Source organism: Lynx rufus, unplaced genomic scaffold (genome assembly GCF_022079265.1).
Source record: "Lynx rufus isolate CCGP_SWC_20201006 ecotype Redwood Valley unplaced genomic scaffold, mLynRuf1.p SCAF_27, whole genome shotgun sequence".
Taxonomy (NCBI): domain Eukaryota; kingdom Metazoa; phylum Chordata; class Mammalia; order Carnivora; family Felidae; genus Lynx; species Lynx rufus.
In genome coordinates, this window is record NW_025814842.1 from 156,434 (window position 1) to 177,037 (window position 20,604).

Genomic DNA, 20,604 nt, shown 5'->3' on the forward strand with positions numbered 1-20,604 from the left:
GTGACGGCTATGTGGGCCCCTCCTGGGTCCCCCTCTCCGGAGTCTGACCTCACAGGGCGCTGTCGGTTCCATTCTGGCTCTGGCGCCCCGCTCGGCCGGCCTCGGCCCCGGACTCGCCGCGTGGAACCTGCTGACCTGGCGGGCGTTTCGCCCCCCCGAGCGGGACTGGATGCTTCTGCCCTCTGTGTAAGCCCAGCAGCGTGGCAGCCGGGGTGGAAAGGACCACGGAGGCATCACCTCCGAGCGGCCTCGCCTGCCACACACTGCTCCGAGGGGGCTGCGGGCTCCCCTGTTCCCCAGCAGCCCGGCGTGGGTGGGGGTCAGGGCAGACAGACCCTTCTCTGCCAGCCGTTTTCCTCACGAGTCCGCGGGGAGAACGCGTCCCCGCCCAGTCCTCACCCAGCCTTGCGCATCGGAGGCGCGCTGGGTTGAAGCAGGGCCGTGGACCTGAGCACAGGGCCTTCCTGTGGCAGCTGAGACCTCGCTGGCTGTCGCTCGTCTGTGGAGGGGGGCCCTTCCCAGGCGGTCGTCACGGTGTGGGGAGCGAATCCACGCCAAGTGCCCAGCAAGATGTTCAGCTCACAGTAAGAGCCGGGCGTCTGTTGGCTCTTCTTCCCCCACAGGCTTTGGTTAAAAGCGGCCGATTTCCTGTATTTTTAACCCAGCACAAGATTTCTGCTTTCCCACAACTGAAGGAACACCGAGACGTTAATAGTGACGGTGGGAACTGGGTCAGGGGGCGTAAGTGCAGAGGAGGACGTGAGTGGTCGTCGCGGTTGCTGGAGTCCCGCCCGGGGAGCCTGGCCCTGACTCAGCTCCAGGCCCGTGGGGTGTCCTAGCCCCCAGAGGTGCTTCTGATCCGGGAGAGAACACAGACGTGCAGGGCCGGCTGGAGCCATGTCTGACTTTGGGGGCCCCTGAAGAGAACCCAGGACCTGCCGTTCCTAGCCGTGTGATTCGGCACATGCCTCTTCCGTTTCCTGACCTCAGACTTCCTTGTCATTGACGGGGGGACAGGGACCAAAGCCTCGGAGGCTCGTGTGATTCTTACTGGATTCTGCCTCTTTGGCTTCTGTGAAAACAGAGGTGCCTTCTTCTCAAAATGCTCTGCGTCAGGTCTTAAAAGTCTAATGAAGGGAGGGCGCCTGGGTGGCGCAGTCGGTTAAGCGTCCGACTTCAGCCAGGTCACGATCTCGCGGTCCGTGAGTTCGAGCCCCGCGTCGGGCTCTGGGCTGATGGCTCAGAGCCTGGAGCCTGTTTCCGATTCTGTGTCTCCCTCTCTCTCTGCCCCTCCCCTGTTCATGCTCTGTCTCTCTCTGTCCCAAAAAATAAATAAACGTTGAAAAAAAAAAAATTAAAAAAAAAAAAAAAAGTCTAATGAAGGGAGCCGTGATGGCAGGACCAGCTCTGAGGAAGCAGGCCGCATTCCACAGCCTCCCCAAAGCTGCTACGTCACCGTGTCCCCCTACCACTCTGGTGTTGCCAAAGGTTCTATATTCCTTGCCTGTGCAGCTGGTGCAGACGACCTCACAGTTAGCGGCTTGAAGCAACACGAACGTGTTCTCGCACAGTTTGGGGGGGTCAGCAATCTAAAAGGGACCTGCAGGCTGTTCCTTCTACAGGCCCTCGGAGAGAACGTGTTTCCTTGCCGAGGAATGCAGGTGGCCTCCAGAAACTGGAGGAGGTGAGAAAACAGATCCTCTCCCCGAGCCTCCCTCTTGGAAGCTACTGTGTGGCCTCTTCTGCAGTCAGATCTCCTTCTGTCTCCTTCTCATAAGGACCCCGGGGATGGCATACAGAATAATCTCCCCATCTCAAGGTCGCCGACTTAATCATAACTGCAAAGTCCCTTTTGCCATGTACGGAGATTCAGGCCACAGACTTTCTGGGAGAGGCCAACATAGTAGTCATTCTCACTGTAGTATAAAGTGCATCATCAGTTCTTCTTGTGCTTCCTTCCGAGCTAAGGGAAGCAAGTCCCTCTACGGGAAGGGATTCGGTGCAGTCAGCCCCAGAGAGGAAGGAGAGAGGGAATGGGAAAGTGTAGCCCCCAAAACTGGTCCTGAGCAGCCCCTTGCCACGGTTTAGCCGGCTTGGGCTTAAAGGTGTCAGGGTGCTCGGCGTACCCCCGGGGGCTGCCCTGGGACCAGCCCGTTCCCTTCCCCGGGATCCGGGCCTCCTGAATGCACCAGGCCCTGCCCTTCTTCCCGCCCTGACCCTGGGTTGCTGACGCCAAGGACTGACTGCACCTGATCCCTCAGCTGCTGTTTTCCGAGGGAAGTCAGCCATACACTTTTCCATTTCCCTGCCCGCTCAGCCCTGCCCGAGGCCGGGTGGGGCCCACCCTGACCTCGAGGCCCATCAGGGTGGGGCCCTGAGGCTCCGACTGCTCCCCGTGTCGTGTCGGGGGCAGTGACCCCGTGGGGGGCGGGGTTAGGGGGTGGCCAGACTAGGAGGCTCCTCCCATCCCTGAGCCCCTCGGAGCGCCTGCCACCCAGCCCTGCCCTCTCAGTCACCAGGGGAGGACCGTGCCTTCCCGGTGCCGTGCTCCCCGTGCCGGCTGCCTGGTCTCCCCACCCCTCCTCCCAGGCCAGGCGCAGGCTGTGGGTGCCGAGCCAACCCCCACAGTACCCGATAGCATCTCCCCTGCGCATTTCCACGGCCCACGCCCCCGGAAGAGGCCCAGGTGGGCCGCGCCCTCGCCTGCCCCCCACACCCGGGCCCAACTTCCGCCTCAGCGGCTGGAGGAGGAGAGGGGGCCGGGCGACCGGGTGCAGCTGAGCGAGGGGTCCCGCCGGGTGCGGCGGGCTCAGTACTTTTCCGAAGCGCGTCCCCAAATGGCTGGCTCGGCGGCAGCTCCGGCTCTCTGGGGACGCGCAGGAGGTGGCGGGAGGCCGGCAGACCTCCCCCCCCCCCCCCGGGAGGGAGGGGGGACCGTGTCCCTCCCCTGCCTGCCCAGCGTGAGGCCGGAAATCCCTCCGCCCCGGCTGCCCTGCTCTACAGACAGCAACGACACCCGGCTCTCGGACCCCCCGGGTTCTCCCCGCAGGCGCGGGCTGGCGGCAAGGACACCCTGCAGGAGTCCGGCTGCGGCTCACGCCGTCTCGCCAGACGGCTCCGGCGGGCGAGGGGCCGGGCGGACCCCACGCTTGTCCCGCCGGCGCACGGCTAGGTTTCCGCGATGCTGGGTGGTCTCGGCACAGACCTTCAGCGGTGAGACCAGCAGGGAGCCGGCCTCGCCCTTGGGAACCCTCACCAGGTAGTCCCCAGCGTCTTCCTGCCAGCCCCGGCTTCACGCTCCCCGCTTGCGAGCGGGCGCTGACCCCTTGGGCGACCGGAGCCGGAGCCAGCCGGCCACGCCCAGAGCCCTGTTCTCCTTGCGGGGGTGGAGATGCACGGAATGAACCCATTTGACAGCTGGAGCAACGGAGGGTCTGGAAGTCTAGCACACTCGCCCCCCCCCCCGCCCCCCCAGTTGGCGATGGGTGCTGACCTGGGCGCCTTCACTCCCACCCAAGGGCACGAATGACTGGAGAGGCCCACACCAAGCCTACCTTCCACCCTGCGTGCCCCTCGTATCTTTGCGTGTTGCCTGAGCGCCCAGCCTGGCCCTTATCAGGACGGGTTAAGCTAGGACCCCTACCCAACTTGCTCACAGCCTATAGGAGCCTTAAAATCACCCAGGGGTATTTCACACATCTGGAGGCACGCCCGAAGAGCACAGAGGCCCCAGGGGCACCTCGCAGCCTCTCCGGAGTGAAGACAGCCACTGAGCACACAGACAAACAGCACTTCGTCACCACCTCTCTGCACGTCCAGGGTCATTCTGCACAGGGGTATCTGGAGGCCAAGACAGCCAGGCGGAAGGCTCGTGTGTGGCCTCGGGGTTGCGGGAAAGAGCCGCCTCTCTGTGTAAACAGCCTGGGGACGGAGGTCACTGGAAAAAGCCCTGAGGTGGAAGATGTGAGGGAACCAGGAACCGTTCTGGAACTTGGTCACAGGGCTTCCGAGAAGTGGCTGGTCTCTTCGCAGAGTAGCAGGGCTCAGAGCCACCCGCTTTTCACGTGTTTGACCTGATCAGAGGAGTGGGCTGGAGTAAGGGAGAAATGAACGGAAGCCCAAGCACTGGTAAACAGAAACGCTCACGTGTTAGCGTTACAGATCAAGCCGCTGTGATCACATCAGGCACCTCAGGCAATAAGGGGTCAGTATGCAGTAGGAATAATGGTTGTGGAGGGGAGAGTGGTGACGGTGATGGTGTTGATGATGACACTGGTACAAACTGAAGAAACGAGGGTGGGAGGAGCTCAAGGCCGTGGACCGGTTCGTGCCCCTTCGCCGTCCTCCCTCCATCAATGTTTCATCTGTTTGTGGCACACCCGTTCTAAAGCGGGCGCTTGGCTAGGCACTCCTGTCCCCAGACCCTGCAAACAGTGGTCTAGTATAGCAGTGTTAAGCTCCTCCGTGGGAGGCCTGGGCGGGGGTGGGGTTGGGACAGATCTTGGGAAGGATGGAGAAGGCGAGTGCCGGTGGAAAGCCCGGCACAAAGGTGCAGAAGTGGGAAAGGCCTGGGGCTGGGCTGGGAGTGGTCTGGTGATGGAGCCACAGGGGTGAGGAGAGAGGAGGGCAGAGCTGGAGACGGCTAGGAGGTTTGTGCGGGCAAAAGTCCTGGATTGGAGGTGCGTGCCACAGATACGGGGTGATGGGGGGCACGTTTGGGAGGCTGAGCCTGGCCAGCAGCCTGTGGCTTCACCCACCCTCGTGGCCTCTCCCTCCTGCCCGGGCCCCCCGCACCTGCCCGGGGCTCACAGCCATAGGCGCGCTGAACCGGCCGGAAGGCCTCGGGGCTGAGGGCCCAGGACCCCCGGCCTGGCCACAGAGCCTGGGCTGGGCCTGCCCCCGACCGCCCGTCCGCTGCCAGGCCAGGAGCAGGGCAGCAGCGGCGGGATGTGCTTAAGACTGGAATCACATCAGTCACACCCCTCTCTGGCCCGGAGTCTCTTCCGCCACAAACGCGAGGAAAGCCAACTGTCCTTCCATGACACCCAAGGCTCCTTCGCAGCCGCCTGCGTGGCCGTGCCAGAGAGGAGGCAAAGGACCAGGCCCCATTCTCTCTGAGACCCTCCTGACGGCCCTGTCATGGCGAGGCGTGCCTGTGAGTGTGTGTCTGTGTGTGTGTGCGCCTGTGTGCACACGTGGGGTGCAGCAGGCAGGCAAAACTCTGGGCCCTCAGCGACCCTCAGGGTCGTCACCAGACCTGCCCCCTGGACTCACACCCCCTGGACAGGGTGAGGACAGGTGGCCCCCAAGGGCGGGGAGGTCTGTGCTGCCCAGCAAGGCCAGCCGTAGCCCCTGAACGGGCCTCTTAGGGCTGGAACATCATTCAAGCCTCCCCCTCACCGGCCAGGTCACACGGGATTCTCCCCACCCTGCGTCTTCCAGCACGGAGAAGGTCCCCGGCATCTGGTAAATTCTTACCAGGTGGAGGGCTGAGTTAGTCCCTGCCCCCAGCCTGGAAGGTGGACATGGTCCCGCAGGTACGGGCAGGGGCACAGAACAGAGCTGGATTTAACGCAGGGAGCGTTTTTGCTCGGACGTGATTTTGGAAATTCCCTGCTTGCCGAGGTCAAACGCTTGCAGTCGTCATGCGTCCCTGCTCCCCAGGCGTCTGCCCAGTATCTGTGCTCACACGATGCCATCGCCTGTATGGACTAGAGAGAGTCCTGTGTGTGATTTCCTGTCCCCTGGCCGAGGGTCGCGTGTTACTCCTTCGGGGCCTGCCTGCAGCTCACTGTGGGGCGTGGATGTCCGAGCCCAGGGCTCCTAGAGTTCTTCTGTCTCCCTGGGAGGAGATGCGGAGGCCAGGACTGCACGCACGGCCGGCCGGGGGCTGCCCCGCCTTGCTCACCCCCACCACACGTGCTGCAGGTGGGGCAGCAGCTGGGGCTGGGCTCTGGCTTCGTGCGGGGCCATCGTGGGGTGACCCACAGCACTGCTCCAAACAGAACCCTCCTGTCTGCCCACCGGTCCGGGAGGGTCCGGGGTGAGCCTCAGGTCACCCCCACCAAGGCACCAGGAAAGTTTTGCGAGGGAGTTTGCCTTTGAGCAGCGGTTAGAAACGGCTTGCACTGTAGGCTTTAGCCGGCAGTTCCCAAAAGTGCACAGCGCGGTAACGTACTACGAAAAAAACGGGCTCTGTAGTCGGTGTAGTGTTAAGAAACAGAGCGGCCGCAGGCCTTATCAGGGCCTTTATGGTGGTAACACGCACTGTTGAGACCCCAGAGGGTGCTCCACTAGGCATGTTCCCCAAACGCCAACCTCTCAGAGGGCTCCTTTTGTGCTAGAAGCCCCTGGACCTGGTTGGGTGGGACCCACATTCGGGGATGCTGACTTAGCCTTCGGGAGACATGAGAGGAAGCCCGTTCTGGGAAGACGGAACAGTGACAGCAAAGGCAGCAGAGTGGAGACAAGTCGGAAGTAGCAGATGGCCCTCACTCCGGCTCAGGAGAGGGGAAGGGGGGCAGAGGGAGCTGCCGCCGGGGGGCGGGAGGAGGCCGGCTGTACAGTCCCCAACGGCAGGTGCCTGGTGGAAAACGGACCGCCTCTTTGGGCTTCAGAGAGGGGTCCCACGGGTGGCCCCCAAGGAGCTTCGCAGACTCCCTCACATCCCCCGCCCCCCAGGGGGACACTGTCTGGGCGGGGATGCTGGTGGGAGGCTCAGAGCAGCCAGAGGGACAAATGGTGCCGCCTGAGCCTGGCCCCAGCTCACGCCCCAGGGAGGTCCCCTTGCTCTGCGTCGGGGTGACTCCTGTGATGCCCTTGGCCCTCTGCCATCCACACACTCCCTAGGCTCAGGGGCCGGGGGCCGCCTGGCCATCTGCCTTCCTAGAGGATCTGTGTTTGGCCGGTGCTGCGGACCGGCGGGTGGGCTGAGCGGTATTTGGTAACCAGCTCCCTCGCGGGGGAGAAGCCTGACGGGAGAGCTTGCACCTCCTCGTTGGCTCACGGCTTGCTCCCAGAAAGAGGTCACTGAGGGGGGCTGCGGGGGCACGCGTCACCTCTGCTTGCCCCTGCAGATGCAGGGTGGGTAACAGCCCGAAGAAGAAGAAACCGTCGAACGTCATTAAATAACCGGCCAGTGGTGCGATTTAAATACTCGTCACTTATAAAAGGTCACTTCTGGGCGCCATGATCTCACGGTTCATGAGTTCAAGCCCCACATCGGGCCGTGTGTCGACAGCACAGAGCCTGCTTGGGATTCTCTCTCGCGCTCGCTCTCTGCCCCTCCCCCACTCACATTTGTTCGCTCTCTCAAAATAGATAAACTTTTTAAATAAGCAAATAATAAAACGTGACTTATGTTTATAAAATGACTTTAACAACCGATTCACGAAATTCTTGCCAGTTTGACGGCCGGCTTTTTCGCCAGCCGGGACAAGCCTCCTGCACCCTTTCACCGGAGGGTTCGCACAGTGATGAAAAACCCTGTTTTCTTTAGGCAGACGAGGGAGCAGGAGACGCCCCCTGACTTCTTTTATTTCTCTGACTATGAGAGGCACAACGCAGAGATCGCTGCCTTCCACCTGGACAGGTGAGCCGTCCCGCCTGCACCCCGGGCCTGAGCACCGTGCGGGTGGGTCCGAATAACTCTCCCAACACCCTGCCGAGGTGTCGGGAATCCTATAATTAGCCCCATCGTACAGATGGGAAAACCGAGGCATGGTAAGTCTCTGCCGCACAGAGCTGGAGTCTGGCCTGCAGATGTTACAACACCCCGCGGTAGGCCCCACACCACGAACGGTGCCAGACAGGAGATCCTCGGGAGCAGTTGGTGATCAGAGTGGGGACGTGGCCCGTTGGGAATAACAAAGGAAGAGCGGAAAGGGCTATGAGTGCTGGGAATTTTAGCCCAGAGTGTTGCAGGGTGTAACCTCTGGGGCCACGGTGACACCAAGGGACATGAGCCTCCTCCCCCATCGCCCGTCTTCTGGGCTGGCTCTACCGGGCAGAACATGAATTCCTCCCCGGGCTCCACGTGGCCCCTTGCTGCAGGCGAGGTGGGCAGTGGTGTCGGGGGCCGTGGGGGAGGGCCTCTCAGCAGCCACCCTGCTGGCCCAGAGATCCCTGCCCTGCAGGGACAGTCACAGGGCTGGGGCTGGAGTCCGTTCCAAGAGTCTAGGGGGAGGAGCCTCCCCGACCGCCCCGCAGGGTCCTGACCTCCAGCTCGGGGTGTGCCCTGGGCCGCGGCTTCCAGGTCACCCAGGCTGGTTAGAATGCAGATTCCCGGTCTCCACCCCAGACCCTCTCTACACCACGCGATTCGTGTGCACACTCAAGTTTGCAAACCCTACTTTGCTTTGTTTTTTAAAGATCAAAAATCTTGTTTGGGGGCCACAGAAACCCCAAGTCAGATTTTCAACAATGTCAACTGTTGTGCAGCCTAAACCCAGAAAAAGGCCTTTCTGTGAAAGGAACAGTTGCCACGAAGCCGATGAGGGTTCCTCATTCGGAGAGGTGAGGCCTGTTGATGACGCAGGACAGCTCACGCAGCGGGCGGAGCGCGGGCGGCACGCAAGACGCCCACATTCCCCACGCGCAGCCGCTGCCCCCAGAGGCCGCTGCAGGCCCATCGGCGTCCCGTTTAAGTGAGCGAGTGCAGCGCAGTTAGAGAGCGTCCCATTAAAAGCAGCTAATTTAACGCTGTTCCGACCTGAGCCCTGGGGGCCCAGGCACGGCAGGCCGGTGCTGGGAAGCAGAACACCAACCGCCGTGGTCCTCGTGGGGCCCATTTTTGTGGGTGGCCGACGGCACCAGTCAGAGCTGTGGGCCCCGCTTTGGGCCTAGCGGGACTCGGAGACGGGAGCGTTCACTCCGCACCAGCCTAGCGAGGGCCGGGGCACGGAGGTGAAGACCCTTCCCTGTCACTTTCCCGCCAGGATCCTGGACTTCCGCCGGGTCCCTCCGGTGGCCGGCAGGATGGTCAACATGACCAAGGAAATCCGGGACGTCACGAGAGACAAGAAGCTGTGGAGAACCTTCTTCATCTCTCCAGGTAACCTGCACTCGGGGAGGCCCCTTTCCTGGCTCACTGCATGCAGAACAGCGAGCTTAGTTACCTTTACGAAGAAGAAGAAGAAAGAAACTTACGGTTTCTTCTTGCATAATTCAGCCCACCGCCTTCACGGGACCACCCAAGGGCTGCCCCTTCCACTTCGGGGTGTATCTACATCACAGTGTCAAAAGCCTGCCAGAAATGGCCAAGTCATCATCATGGAATTGATCCCCTGGGCTGGGCACAGAGGTTTTTTCCTACCATTTGTTTTAAAGGAAAATGAGTGCATTTTTGAAAAATCTCAGCCTCCCCAGAGAGTCTCGTCCAAGTGGTCCGGCTGGAGGAGACCTCTGTTCCCTGAACTTCCTCCCGGATTTAGGCACCACCACCCTGCCCCCCCCCCCCCCCCCGCCCCGCAGCAAGACCCTCACACAGCAACAAGGACTCCTCTGCCTCCCTCCCCCGGCTCAGCAGGAAGAGCGAGTAGAGTGGCGGCCTCCCCTGGCGCCCTCGAGGGCCAGCACAAGGGCCTGCCACAGAGCGGTGCTAATCGTCAGTCTCAGACGCACACAGACTCCTGCCCTACCGAATCACCTGCCCCAGGAGCTTTTCGATGTGGCATTCAGGGCTCTGCGATCTGTCCGTCCGTCCCTGTGAGCACTTCCTTTGGGCCAGGCCCCGTGCTGAGCACCTCGTGCTTGCTGGGCCTGAGGGTGGGGACACCTTCTACCTCATATTCGGTTCTGGGAGGTCCCGGCGATGGCAGAGAAGTGGAGTGCGGTGATAAGTGGGACCCACCCCGAGACAGATACCCTCCTGGTGGTGTGGGTCCATCTGTCAGTTCGTGCACATAAAACCCACGTAGAGGTTATGTGCCCCTACCCCCTGTGCTGGCAGCGTCTCACCACCCGACCAGAAACCAAAGGGGAGGGGGCTTGGAGGGCTTCTCATCAGCCTTGTCTAAGCCTGCCCAAGGCTGCAGGCTGCTTGGACGCCCCCGGTGACGGGCAGCCCGTCGGCTCAGAGGTAATTCAGCTCCTGTCTGCACAGCCTGAGTTGCTGGAAAGGCCCTTCTTTTCCAAGGGTGGACACCTGCCTCTCCAACCTTGGGTTCTAGTGCTTTCCCCTGGAATCCCCACCCCCCCACCCCCGAGACAGCAAGCTCCTCCTCCACCTCAGCCTGTCAGGGACTCTGGGATCTCTCGTCCTCCAGCCTGGACGTCCCCAGCACCTTCATCGTCAGCCGCCCCTGCTGCCCCGGCTGCTGCCCCACGTGGCGATGAGCCCTCCGAGTCTAGGCTGGCCGCGCTCACAGGACCCCAGGCCACGCCCACAGGACACTAGGCCACGCCCTCCGGGCCACGGCCACGCCCGCACGGCCCAGGCCACACCCACAGGGCACTAGGCCACGCCCTCTGGACCACGGCCACGCCCACACGGCCCCAGGACATGCCCACACGACCCCAGGCCACGCCCTCCGGGCCACGGCCACGCCCACAAGACCCCTCCGGACCACGATCACGCCCACACGGCCCCAGGCCACACCCACAGGCCACTAGGCCACGCCCACATGGCCCCATGTCATGCCCCCCGGACCACGGCCACGCCCACACGGCCCCAGGACATGCCCACACGACCCCAGGCCACGCCCTCCGGGCCATGGCCACGCCCACAAGACCCCTCCGGACCACGATCACGCCCACACGGCCCCAGGCCACACCCACACGGCCCCATGTCATGCCCCCCGGACCACGGCCATGCCGACACGACCCCCAGGCCACGCCCTCCGGACCACGGCCACGCCCGCACTGCCCCAGGCCACGCCCACAGGACCACGGCCACGCCCGCACAGCCCCAGGCCACGCCCACAGGACCCCCCAGGCCGCTGCCCCCCGTCAGTGGTCTTTCCGATTCTCATTGCAGCATTTCTAGTGACGTCGTTCAGTGTTCAGAACTTAAGATGAAACACGCCCGCTCCCCCACGCCCATCACCCGGTTTCCCCGTTAGAGGGACGCTCCTCCACAGGTCTGACCTGGACGAGTTCTGGGGCCTCGATCACAGAGCCCGCCGAGAGACTGTTCTGGTGCCGGCGGAGGGGCCGAAAAGGCCTGTTGCTGCTGAGAGCGGGCCGTGGGTGGGGCCACTCGGGCTGGATAATGTCCCCTCAGCCTGAAACAAGTTTGTCCCCCCCGTGAGCAGCCCCCAGCGCCCTCAGACAGGGCTGCTGCTGCCCGCAAGGCCTGCACCGCGGGCGCCGTGCCCTCCACCTTGGCCACCACACGGCAGGGATGTTCTAGGCCATTCTACCGCAGCAAGGGAACACGGACATCACTGGGCACCTGCGGTATGCCAGGCACTGGTATGCACCTGCTGTGGGATTCCACCTTTAATTCTCAGGCCAGCCTGTGGGGGCGGGTTGTTTCCTCGCCCCCCCCTCCCCATTTTAAGCATTTTGTTGAGGTACGATTGGCATAGTGTAGACAGTATCAACGTGCGAAGTTCGAGGAGTTTTGACACGAGCAGAGAAGCAACGAACTGGCCCGTCTGCCCCGGTCCCATCCTGCCCTGTACCCCCAACAGCGCTATGTGCTTTCCCTATCTGAGGGTTTCTTTGCTTCTTCTACGGTTTGGCACAGTGGGGGTGACCGGCGGTCTGTCTGTCTTCTGTTGCTCGACAGCACTCTTCTGAGGTCCCTCCACATCGCTGTGTGGTGTCTTGCGTGTTGCTCTTTATGTCAGGGTCCCGTGGCCCTGGGTGGGTGCGTCCCATGTCGTTTACCTGGTCATCTGGTGATGGGCACCGCCGAGAGGGGACTCAGTAACCCGCCCCAAATGAAGTGGAGGAAATGTCAAGAAAGGAAAATGAGTCAAGAACTTTCTACACTTTGCTTTCTTGGTGCACAGCGACCTCCCTGCAGGAACCCCGCTTCTGGGTCTCGAGGTCTCACCGGGGCGCATGGCAGCTTTGCCGGGGGCTCTCAAAGGGGCCACGGAGCCACCAGTGTCCAGAATCCCAGCACTGAAGTCCCACATGTGGTGGGTGAAGAAGGGTGTGGATCCCTTCCTATAAACAAAAGCGGAATCGGTTCCTAGTCTAAGCAGATACGTCTTCTTTCAGGAGAGCAGCTAAGCGCCCCCGCCAAGCAACAGTGCAGAGACAGGCTGGGTCGGAACCCAGTTGTGCCGAGCCCCACAAAGGCAGACTGGGTCGGAACCCAGTTGTGCTGAGGCCCACAAAGGCAGGCTGGGTCGGAACCCAGTTGTGCCAAGCCCCACAAAAGTCTTTGTACTTTGCAGTAAATCTCCATGGACACATCTCATACATCCTGGAAGGTACACGCATCCGTGGGTTTCTACAAGGGGAACCCACCTACGTAAACACCTCTAGGACAAGACACAGACTGTGAGCAGCTCTGGGAGCCCCTCCTGTTCCCTCCCAGCCACTCAGCCCCACATCTTTCAAGTCACTCTTTTTCCTGCTACGCAGGCCTGGGTCTGGCTGGGTAGGCACAAGGCCTCTACCCACACGTTGTGGACACAGCGTCCAGTTTATTTTTTTTTTTTAAATTTTTTTTTTCAACGTTTATTTATTTTTTGGGGGACAGAGAGAGACAGAGCATGAACGGGGGAGGGGCAGAGAGAGAGGGAGACACAGAACTGGAAGCAGGCTCCAGGCTCTGAGCCATCAGCCCAGAGCCCGACGCGGGGCTCGAACTCCCGGACCGCGAGATCGTGACCTGGCTGAAGTCGGACGCTTAACCGACTGCGCCACCCAGGCGCCCCAACACAGCGTCCAGTTTAAATGCGCACGAGGGTAAGAAGGGTCCCCAGAGTTGTGCCCGGACACCTTCAGGCCACTCCTGAGCGATGGTGGCTCCCCAGAATTCCAGCCCCACCTGAGAGCCACCCACACCAGATCCATCCAGGTGGGGTTAGGACAGTAAGCGTCCCGTTCTTCTGGACCCTCCTCCCTGCCGTGCAAAGGCCTGGAACACTCCCGGTCCCAATGCTCAGCCCTCGAGCCACATGCTTTCCAGCTCCACAGAGACCAGGTTCTCGCTCGGGGTCACCCGTCCTGCCCCCACCCCCCCCCCCGAGGTCCCCGGAGTTGGAGGCGGTGGCCCCAGAGTGGCAGGGAAGCAGGTTCTCCTGGGCTGACTCTGGCCCCCACCTTCTCCCCGCCGTCTGCTGAGACGTCATCGCTGAGACGAGAAAGGGCTCATGTCCCCTCGTCCCCCTCCCCCTCCCCCGTCCAAGCGCGGGGGTGACCTAGTGACCGCTCACCTGCACTGCCCTCTGACTCAGTGTCAGACATCTGATCTTACCCGCATTTCCTGTTTAATACTCCCAAGCCCATGAGCAGGCACTGCCGGGGCCCTCGTTCAGGTGGGGAAACCGAGGCACAGGAGGTGAAAGACCACACCGATTTCGCGCCTCTGGGCAGTGTTCCGGGCCCCACCCTGGCTGCTCCTTCAGAAACCAGATTTGGATGTCTGACGAGGACCGTGCTGTGCACTCAAGAAATGCCTTTCTCTCTGAGCAGAGCCAGCTTAGGCTCTTAGCGTAGCAAATCCCAGAGCTCCGGCCAACAGGATCAGATAGACTGTCCCCCTGAAAGTGGGGCTGCCGCCTCGGTTATGGCTGCACTGTGTGTCGGGGGGTCGCTGATGAACTGCGTCAACACGCAGGCGAGACCACAGACCGGCCTTTCCCAGACTGTCCTCACAGCAATTCCCCAGCACCGGCTCGGGGATCATGAGGTCAGGGGCAGGAAGAGAGAGGCAGGCCATCCAGGCGGAGACTCCCGTGTGCCGGCGGGGCGGGGCGCGGCGGGAGCCCCTGCACCGGCCCCCCATCTCCTCTGGACGGCTGCCCACGGAGACTGCCCACCAGACACGGAGACTGCGGCGAGAAGGGCCTGCCAGGCTCACGTCAGGAGTCCACGGGGAGCGAGCGCGTGGCCAGAAGACTCGGGAGCCTCGTGACTGCCATGCGGGCAGGGCGCGCAGCCGCACGAAAGGAGACCCCTCGTCTGGGGAACCGGCCGTTTGCACAGCCGGGAGGGGGCTTCTGGCTGCCGCACTCCCCGGGCTCTCGAGGGTCTCTCCACCAAACAGACAAGTCACTGAACGCAAGATTCTCCCGGTAAATACTCACACGAGCGCCATCGCGCCCCTGACCGGCAGGGGCCTCTGGCAACAAATCGGCGTGTCGCCTGGTCAGCAAGAGGTGCCCGCTTTCTAAATTACTTGTTTCATCGAGACATGATTCGGGCGCCATGGAATTCATTAACTTCTTTTGGGCAACAAAATGACCAGGGCGTTTTATTAAGTAACTGCCTATACATATTGGTTAGATCGAGTTAAATTTGCCCCACCCTATCTTTTGATGAAACTCATCATTTAGAAGTGTGCCATTCGGTGGCTTTTGGTACATGCGTCACGTCGTGCCACAGCCCCGCTGATCTCCGCACGCTCTCCTCACCCCAAAAAGGAGCCCGTCCCTGTTAGTCACCCCCAGCTCCCGCCTCCCCCAGCCCCCGAGCCACCAATATTTCTGTGTGGGACTCCCCCGTTTGTGCCCCACCGGCTCTGTCCGGGGCCCCGGTCTCTCCCCATCCTCCGCGACACCTGTAAACGCCTGTTCTCTTGACCAAACCCGGCCTGGTGGGTAAGAAGGGGCGTCTCTGTGGCTCCACCGCATTCCCCTGACGACCGATGGTGTGGAGCATCTTCCCACGTCCCTGTTGGCCCCTTGCGCCTTTGCAGTATCTGTTGAACTCCCTTCCCGTGCGTCAGTTGGATTATTTAGCTTTTTACGCTTGAGGCGTTCCTGACATGTGCCACACGCCAGACCCTCGTCGGATGTGCGATTCGCAGACATCCCCTCCCGCCGTGGAGCGTCCACGCTTCCGTTATGCCTTTTAAGCCTCTGAGCGTTGACTCTAGAGTTTCTGTCGAGGCCGTCCCGTCTCCCACAGCTGTGCGGCCTCGGGCCGCTCAGCCCCGCTCCGTGGGCCTCCGTGTCCCGTACCACAGGGTCACAGCAATGGGAGATCTGGGCCGCGCGAGTCCGACGGACGGCGTGGACGTGGGAGGCCCAGGCGGACGTGCGGGAGGGCAGGCGTGGGACGTGCCGCTCCCTGCTCACCCCTGTGTCTGTCTGCCGCCAGCCAACAACGTCTGCTTCTACGGCGAGTGTTCCTACTACTGCTCTACGGAGCACGCGCTGTGTGGGAAGCCCGACCAGATCGAGGGCTCCCTGGCGGCCTTCCTGCCAGACCTGTCCCTGGCCAAGAGGAAGACGTGGCGGAACCCGTGGCGGCGCTCCTACCACAAGCGCAAGAAGGCAGAGTGAGTGCTGGGCAGGCCGAGCCCAGGCCGGGCCCGCCTGCTCATTCTGACAGCGCTTTGCTCGGAGGGGCCTCGGGCCTGTCCAGGGCCACGGGGTGTGAAGGGGTGTCGGGGAAGGGAGGCGCGCCCAGCCTCCCTTTGTGACGCGGACGAGACCTCCGCTTTGTGAATAGATGGCGGGACGGGGCTTCCTCACCCTGAGAATCAGAGGTGCCCCCCGCGGTGGCGCTGGCCAGCCCAGAAGCACAGGCTCTCAGTGTCCAAGCTCGGCTTGCACTCCTTGCCCTTCCTGTCCCTCAGACGAGAGAGGTGGCCGTGGAGGTGTCTCTGTGGGCGTGGTGTCCAGGCTCTGCTTCCTAACAGCGACCCCCCCCCCCCAGAAACCCGGCATCTGGGGCTGATGACGGCCTCCAGACATGGCTTGCTCACCTCCCAGCCCCGTACTCCCGTTAATGCAGCCTCGGCCAGAGGCGTGAGGCGCTATTCTGTGCTGACGCCTCTCTGCACCCCCCGTCGTTGCTGCGGTAATCCCGCCGTGCTGAGCTGCTTTGGGCCTCCCTGTCCACACGGAGGAGGAACTCAGCCTTCTCACAGTGGCTCCCCTGCAGGTGGGAAGTGGACCCCGACTACTGCGAGGAGGTAAAGCAGACGCCCCCCTATGACAGCAGTCGCCGAGTGCTGGACGTCATGGACATGACCATTTTTGACTTCCTCATGGGTATGTCGACGGCCCCGGCCTGCACCCGAGCCTCCCACCCGGCACGTGACCGGCTGTGGCCACGGCACCCGCTTTGCTCCGTTGTTTCGGCTCTGGTGTCACACAGGGGCGGGGTGAGGGGGGGACAGCCCTGGGTTTTCAGCTTGCTTCTGTCCACAGGGAACATGGACCGTCATCACTATGAGACTTTCGAGAAGTTTGGGAATGAGACATTTATCATCCACTTGGACAACGGAAGAGGGTGAGCTGTGTTCTTGCTCCTACAGACCCGGGGGGCCCAGACTGTGGCGGCGGGGAGGGCCATTCCCCAAGGACATTCTGTGTGTGGTGCAGGGTGGGGGCCCCTGGCCTCTGGCTCCCATCGGCAGAAAGTGCCTGTCGTGTTGCTCCTTCTGACCCTCAGGGTCAGTCACCCTGTGCACTGGGTCCTGTTATGTCCCCATGTCGCCCTGGGGAAACTGAGGCCCAGAGAGGGTGCTTGCCAGGAAGGACAGGGCCGTGAGGAGCCCTTTATGCCTCATGTGGATGTCTGGGACTGGCTGGCAGGGACAAACGGTCCTCCCTGCCCCCTTTGTGGGGGGCCTGCTGGCCGGAGCCACCAAGGAGGGCCATCTGCCTGATCAGCAGGCAGGGACACAGGACCTGCCCTCCCCAAATGGTTAAAGCTGCCACTAAAGCTATTCTCAGATGCCTCGGAGAAGTGGGCACCGGGCGCCCGGACAGTTGACGTGTGGGGGCCACGAGTTCCCAGCATAAAAGACGGCACTGGGCTGAGCTGACCACCGACTGCCTGCCTAGGACCCTGCGTTTATGAGCTCCTGCCCCACGCAGCGGCCAGAAGGCTAGGCTACCTTCCAGGACCTCCCTCATCCCAGGCCCTGCGTCCAGTGCCGGGGACAGCAGGGGCCGGGCCACACGGCCCTGGCGTCCCAGCAGGGCACGCGTGAGGTGCTCATTCCAGGGCCCTGGGTGTCCCCGGGGCTGCTCTGTGGTACCCTCGGCACGCAGGCGACACCCTGGACAATTCTCCTCTTCTTTGGGCAGGTTTGGAAAATATTCCCACGATGAGCTGTCCATTCTGGTGCCTTTACAGCAGTGCTGCAGGTAAGGCCTCCACTGCCTGCCCCCTAGGGAGCCCCGGCCCGTCCCCAGGCTAAGCAGAAACCCCCCAGTCCCTGCAGCATGCAGGCCAGAGCCCCAAGGCCCTTGCCAGCACACAGCCCACAGACCCCATAACGGCCCACCTTACGGCTGAAGACGCTGGCGCCCGCACAGGGGTCCCGTCCCCAGCACTCTCTGCCACCCTCTTCGGGGCTCCCCACCGGATCCTCCTGTCAGGGCCGGGACAGCAGTCTGCGAGGCGCACTGGGTCTGCCCGGCCCAGGCAGGCGTGCGCCGCGGAGCCGAGCGCCGTCTCCCGGGGGGTCAGGCCGTCCCTCCCCGCCCTGCGTCTGCCCGTGTACTGCCAGGCCTCACGTGGCCCCCTGCTCTGCCAGGCGGGACCCTCACCGTGGCGCCTCTGGCACGCAGGGGCCTAGGCAGGCCGAGGACCAACCCGCGGCCTCCCCGCTCGGGGCCGACGCGGTCCCTCGTCCTGCCCCAGCGCCCCGCGCCCAGTCCTTAGAGGCCGGGCACCGCCTCCTGCGAGCTGGCGCCTGACCTCCCTGTCCCCCGCAGGGTCAGGAAGTCCACCTACCTGCGGCTGCAGCTCCTGGCCAAGGAGGAGTACAAGCTGAGCCTGCTGATGGCAGAGTCCCTGAGCAAGGACCGCGTGGCCCCCGTCTTGTACCAGCCTCACCTGGAGGCCCTGGACCGGAGGCTCCGCATCGTGCTGCAGGCCGTCAGGGACTGTGTGGAGAAGGACGGGCCGCACAGCGTGCTGGAGGACGACCTGGGCCCTGAGCACAGAGTCCCCCCCCGCAGGTAGTGACCGAGAGCCGCCGGCCTGCCACGGAGGAGGGACACGTGCGTCCACACCCTGCGTTCAGTGACTTTGGGAACAGACAGGCCACTCCCAGAGTCCGGGAACCTTCGGCGGTGGGTCCGACAGGACACGTCGTATTCGTCCTCGAGACCGGAGGAGGTCGGGGAGCGGGCGCTCTGTGCTCACGGAGGGAGGCGGCCTGGCGGCGGGGGCGACCCACCTTTTTTGTATGGAAAGGAAGCGTTCATGTACTATTTTGTATTTATACGTGGCGTGTATGTGCATAGGCAGAGAGCGACGCCCACACACACGGACGCCAGCCCAGCTACCAAATGCACACGAGGGGGCAGAGCCCACGGGGCTGGCCTCTCCCACCAAGTTTGCTCACATCTGGACCTGACTTGAAATAAACTCCCGCCTCCCCTCCTTCCTGGGGGCCCTGCAGCCGGACGGCCGACCGTCCCATCCCGGTGCCCGGGGGGCTCCTGATGGAACCACGGGCTGGTCGACAGACTCCTGGCTCCAGAGTGACGTAAACGACCACGTCTTCCATTTCTCAGAGCCGCTCGGCAGCCCCGGGGACGCTCCCCGGCCGCTGAGGGTGCTGCTGCTGTTCTGACTTTGCTCTGATGGTTGTGTAAATACGTCACACGGGCCCCTCCGCGGGGCTCAGCAACAGGCTTAATTTTGCAGCATTTTTGTGGAATAGATTGCAATGTGGTAAGAGTGCAATAAAAATACAGCAAATGTGTATTGGGGTCCAGGTCCCCACACCCTGAGCTCGGCTGCCTGCCCACCCACCGTCCACAGAAGTCAGTCCTGGAGCTGGGAGCGCCCAGGGTGGCCCGTAGGCAAGCAGGAGGCGTGGGCCCGGGGGCAACCGCCCATCCCACTCCTGCCGTGGCAGGCGCGGACAAAGCTGGGAGGGGGTCCCCGGAGACACGGGCTGGTCCCAGAGGGTGGCATCACACCTACACGGCACTGGCGCCTGCGGGCACACCACGTTTGCCCCGCGCTGCTGGCCGCGGGGCCTGAATCCTCCCCCGGGAGCCCGCCTGGAGGCTCCCCAGACCTTCTCCGTGTGCAGCACCGTGAGGGCAGAGGGCGCCGTGACAGGCCAGCCCCGAGGCTTCCGAGGAGAGCACGCCACCGAGGGCTCACGTAAACCCTGCAGCATGAGAACGCCTGGGAGCAGAGGGCGCTGGAAATCAGAGCCCCCGGTGCCTCCTGGGCACCCCCTCTCATGCTCCCAGCCCCACTGCTGCCCCAGGACCATCACTTTCCGTGTGCTCGGCACCTTGCAAAGCAGCCGAAATGAACTGTTACTGGTCTCTAAAGCGACATGGCCAGGTCGATTTTCTTTTCCTCGTTTCACAGATGGGGAAACTGAGGCTCCGTGAGGGTCTGACACTGGGCCCCAAAGTCGGCTCAGGTTCCCAGAACGGCCAGCTGTTCACTGAGGGGCAGGAGGGCTCCTCCACGTCCCTGAGCCCCACCCGGGCCGCGCTCAGGTGCGGGAGGCCTGCCCACAGCCCAGCTACAAAAGAGCCTTAGGCTGCAAGGAAGTAAACGGGGGACGTGGCTCCCGCCCGCTCCCTGCCTCGCACAGGCTTCCAGCCCGGCGCTCGCCCGATGGCCGGCACCTGCGTACCTCTGGCCCTGCCCGCCACCCTTCTCCGGTCTCCCGCTTCGGTCCCTGTCCCTGCCACGTGGGGAGGAGGAGAGTGCCCAGGAGGGCCTGCCGTGGTTCCACGAGAGGGAGCAGACAGCTCCGTGGCCCGGACGGTGCGTCCCCCCCACCCCAGGCCTCCCCGAGGGAACGGAGTGCTGGTGTCGCGGCCTCTGACTCAGGGCCAGTCGGTGCTGCACACGTCTCCAGCCCCCCCCCTGTCCAACCACCGTTGGTCCAGTACGGTTGGCCAGGCAGCTTCTGCAGGACCCGCTGGTGACCCAGGGACATCACCAGAGGTGACCAACCCATGCGTAAGGCACAAACTAGGCCACTCCAGACAGGGACAGATGGGGAAGGGACAGAGGTAGGAGAGACCCTGCTCCCAAGTTCCTGGGTGGAGGCCTGACCCCCACTGTAAGTGCATTTGGAGATGGACCTTTAAGGGGGCAATAAGGTTGAGTGAGGTCAAGAGCCGGGGCCCCAATCCGCTAGGACTGGCCTCCTCGTAAGAGGAGGGGAGTCTTCCTCCCCGCACATGCAGAGGACAGGCCATGTGGGGACAGGCAGGAGACAGCCACCTGCAGGCCAGCAGGGGACCCCACCAGGAGCCGCACCTGCTCTAAGAGCCCGTGCGTAAGCTGCCTGGTAGGTGGGGCTCCCGGGGCGCCTGTGGCATAACAGGAAATACACTTTTGGTCTTTTTTCTTGGGTCCCAACACAGAACCCCCAGGTCTCTTGGAGTTTCCTGAGCAAAGAGAGAACGAAAAAGGTGACCAGAAAGAGTGAGCGTGCGGTTGTCACACAGATTCAGGTCTAGGCCCGTCTCTGTGGCCCGGACTCCTCTTGGTCCAGGACGGGGCACACCCTTGCACGTGGGGGTTCCC

The 20,604-nt window shown here is 62.8% G+C and overlaps 1 protein-coding gene across 1 annotated transcript in view; it reads left to right on the forward strand.

Annotated features, from left to right (window-relative positions):
* Window positions 1-18,799, forward strand: part of FAM20C (FAM20C golgi associated secretory pathway kinase) — a 48,096-nt gene extending 29,297 nt beyond the window's left edge. The window contains exons 4-10 of the mRNA XM_047089445.1: window positions 7,499-7,591; window positions 8,937-9,052; window positions 15,226-15,406; window positions 16,015-16,124; window positions 16,284-16,365; window positions 17,169-17,228; window positions 17,802-18,799. Coding sequence (XP_046945401.1) covers window positions 7,499-7,591; window positions 8,937-9,052; window positions 15,226-15,406; window positions 16,015-16,124; window positions 16,284-16,365; window positions 17,169-17,228; window positions 17,802-18,051 — 892 coding nt within the window. The 3' untranslated portion in view covers window positions 18,052-18,799. The remainder of the gene's footprint in view (window positions 1-7,498; window positions 7,592-8,936; window positions 9,053-15,225; window positions 15,407-16,014; window positions 16,125-16,283; window positions 16,366-17,168; window positions 17,229-17,801) is intronic.
* Window positions 18,800-20,604: the final 1,805 nt, after the last annotated feature.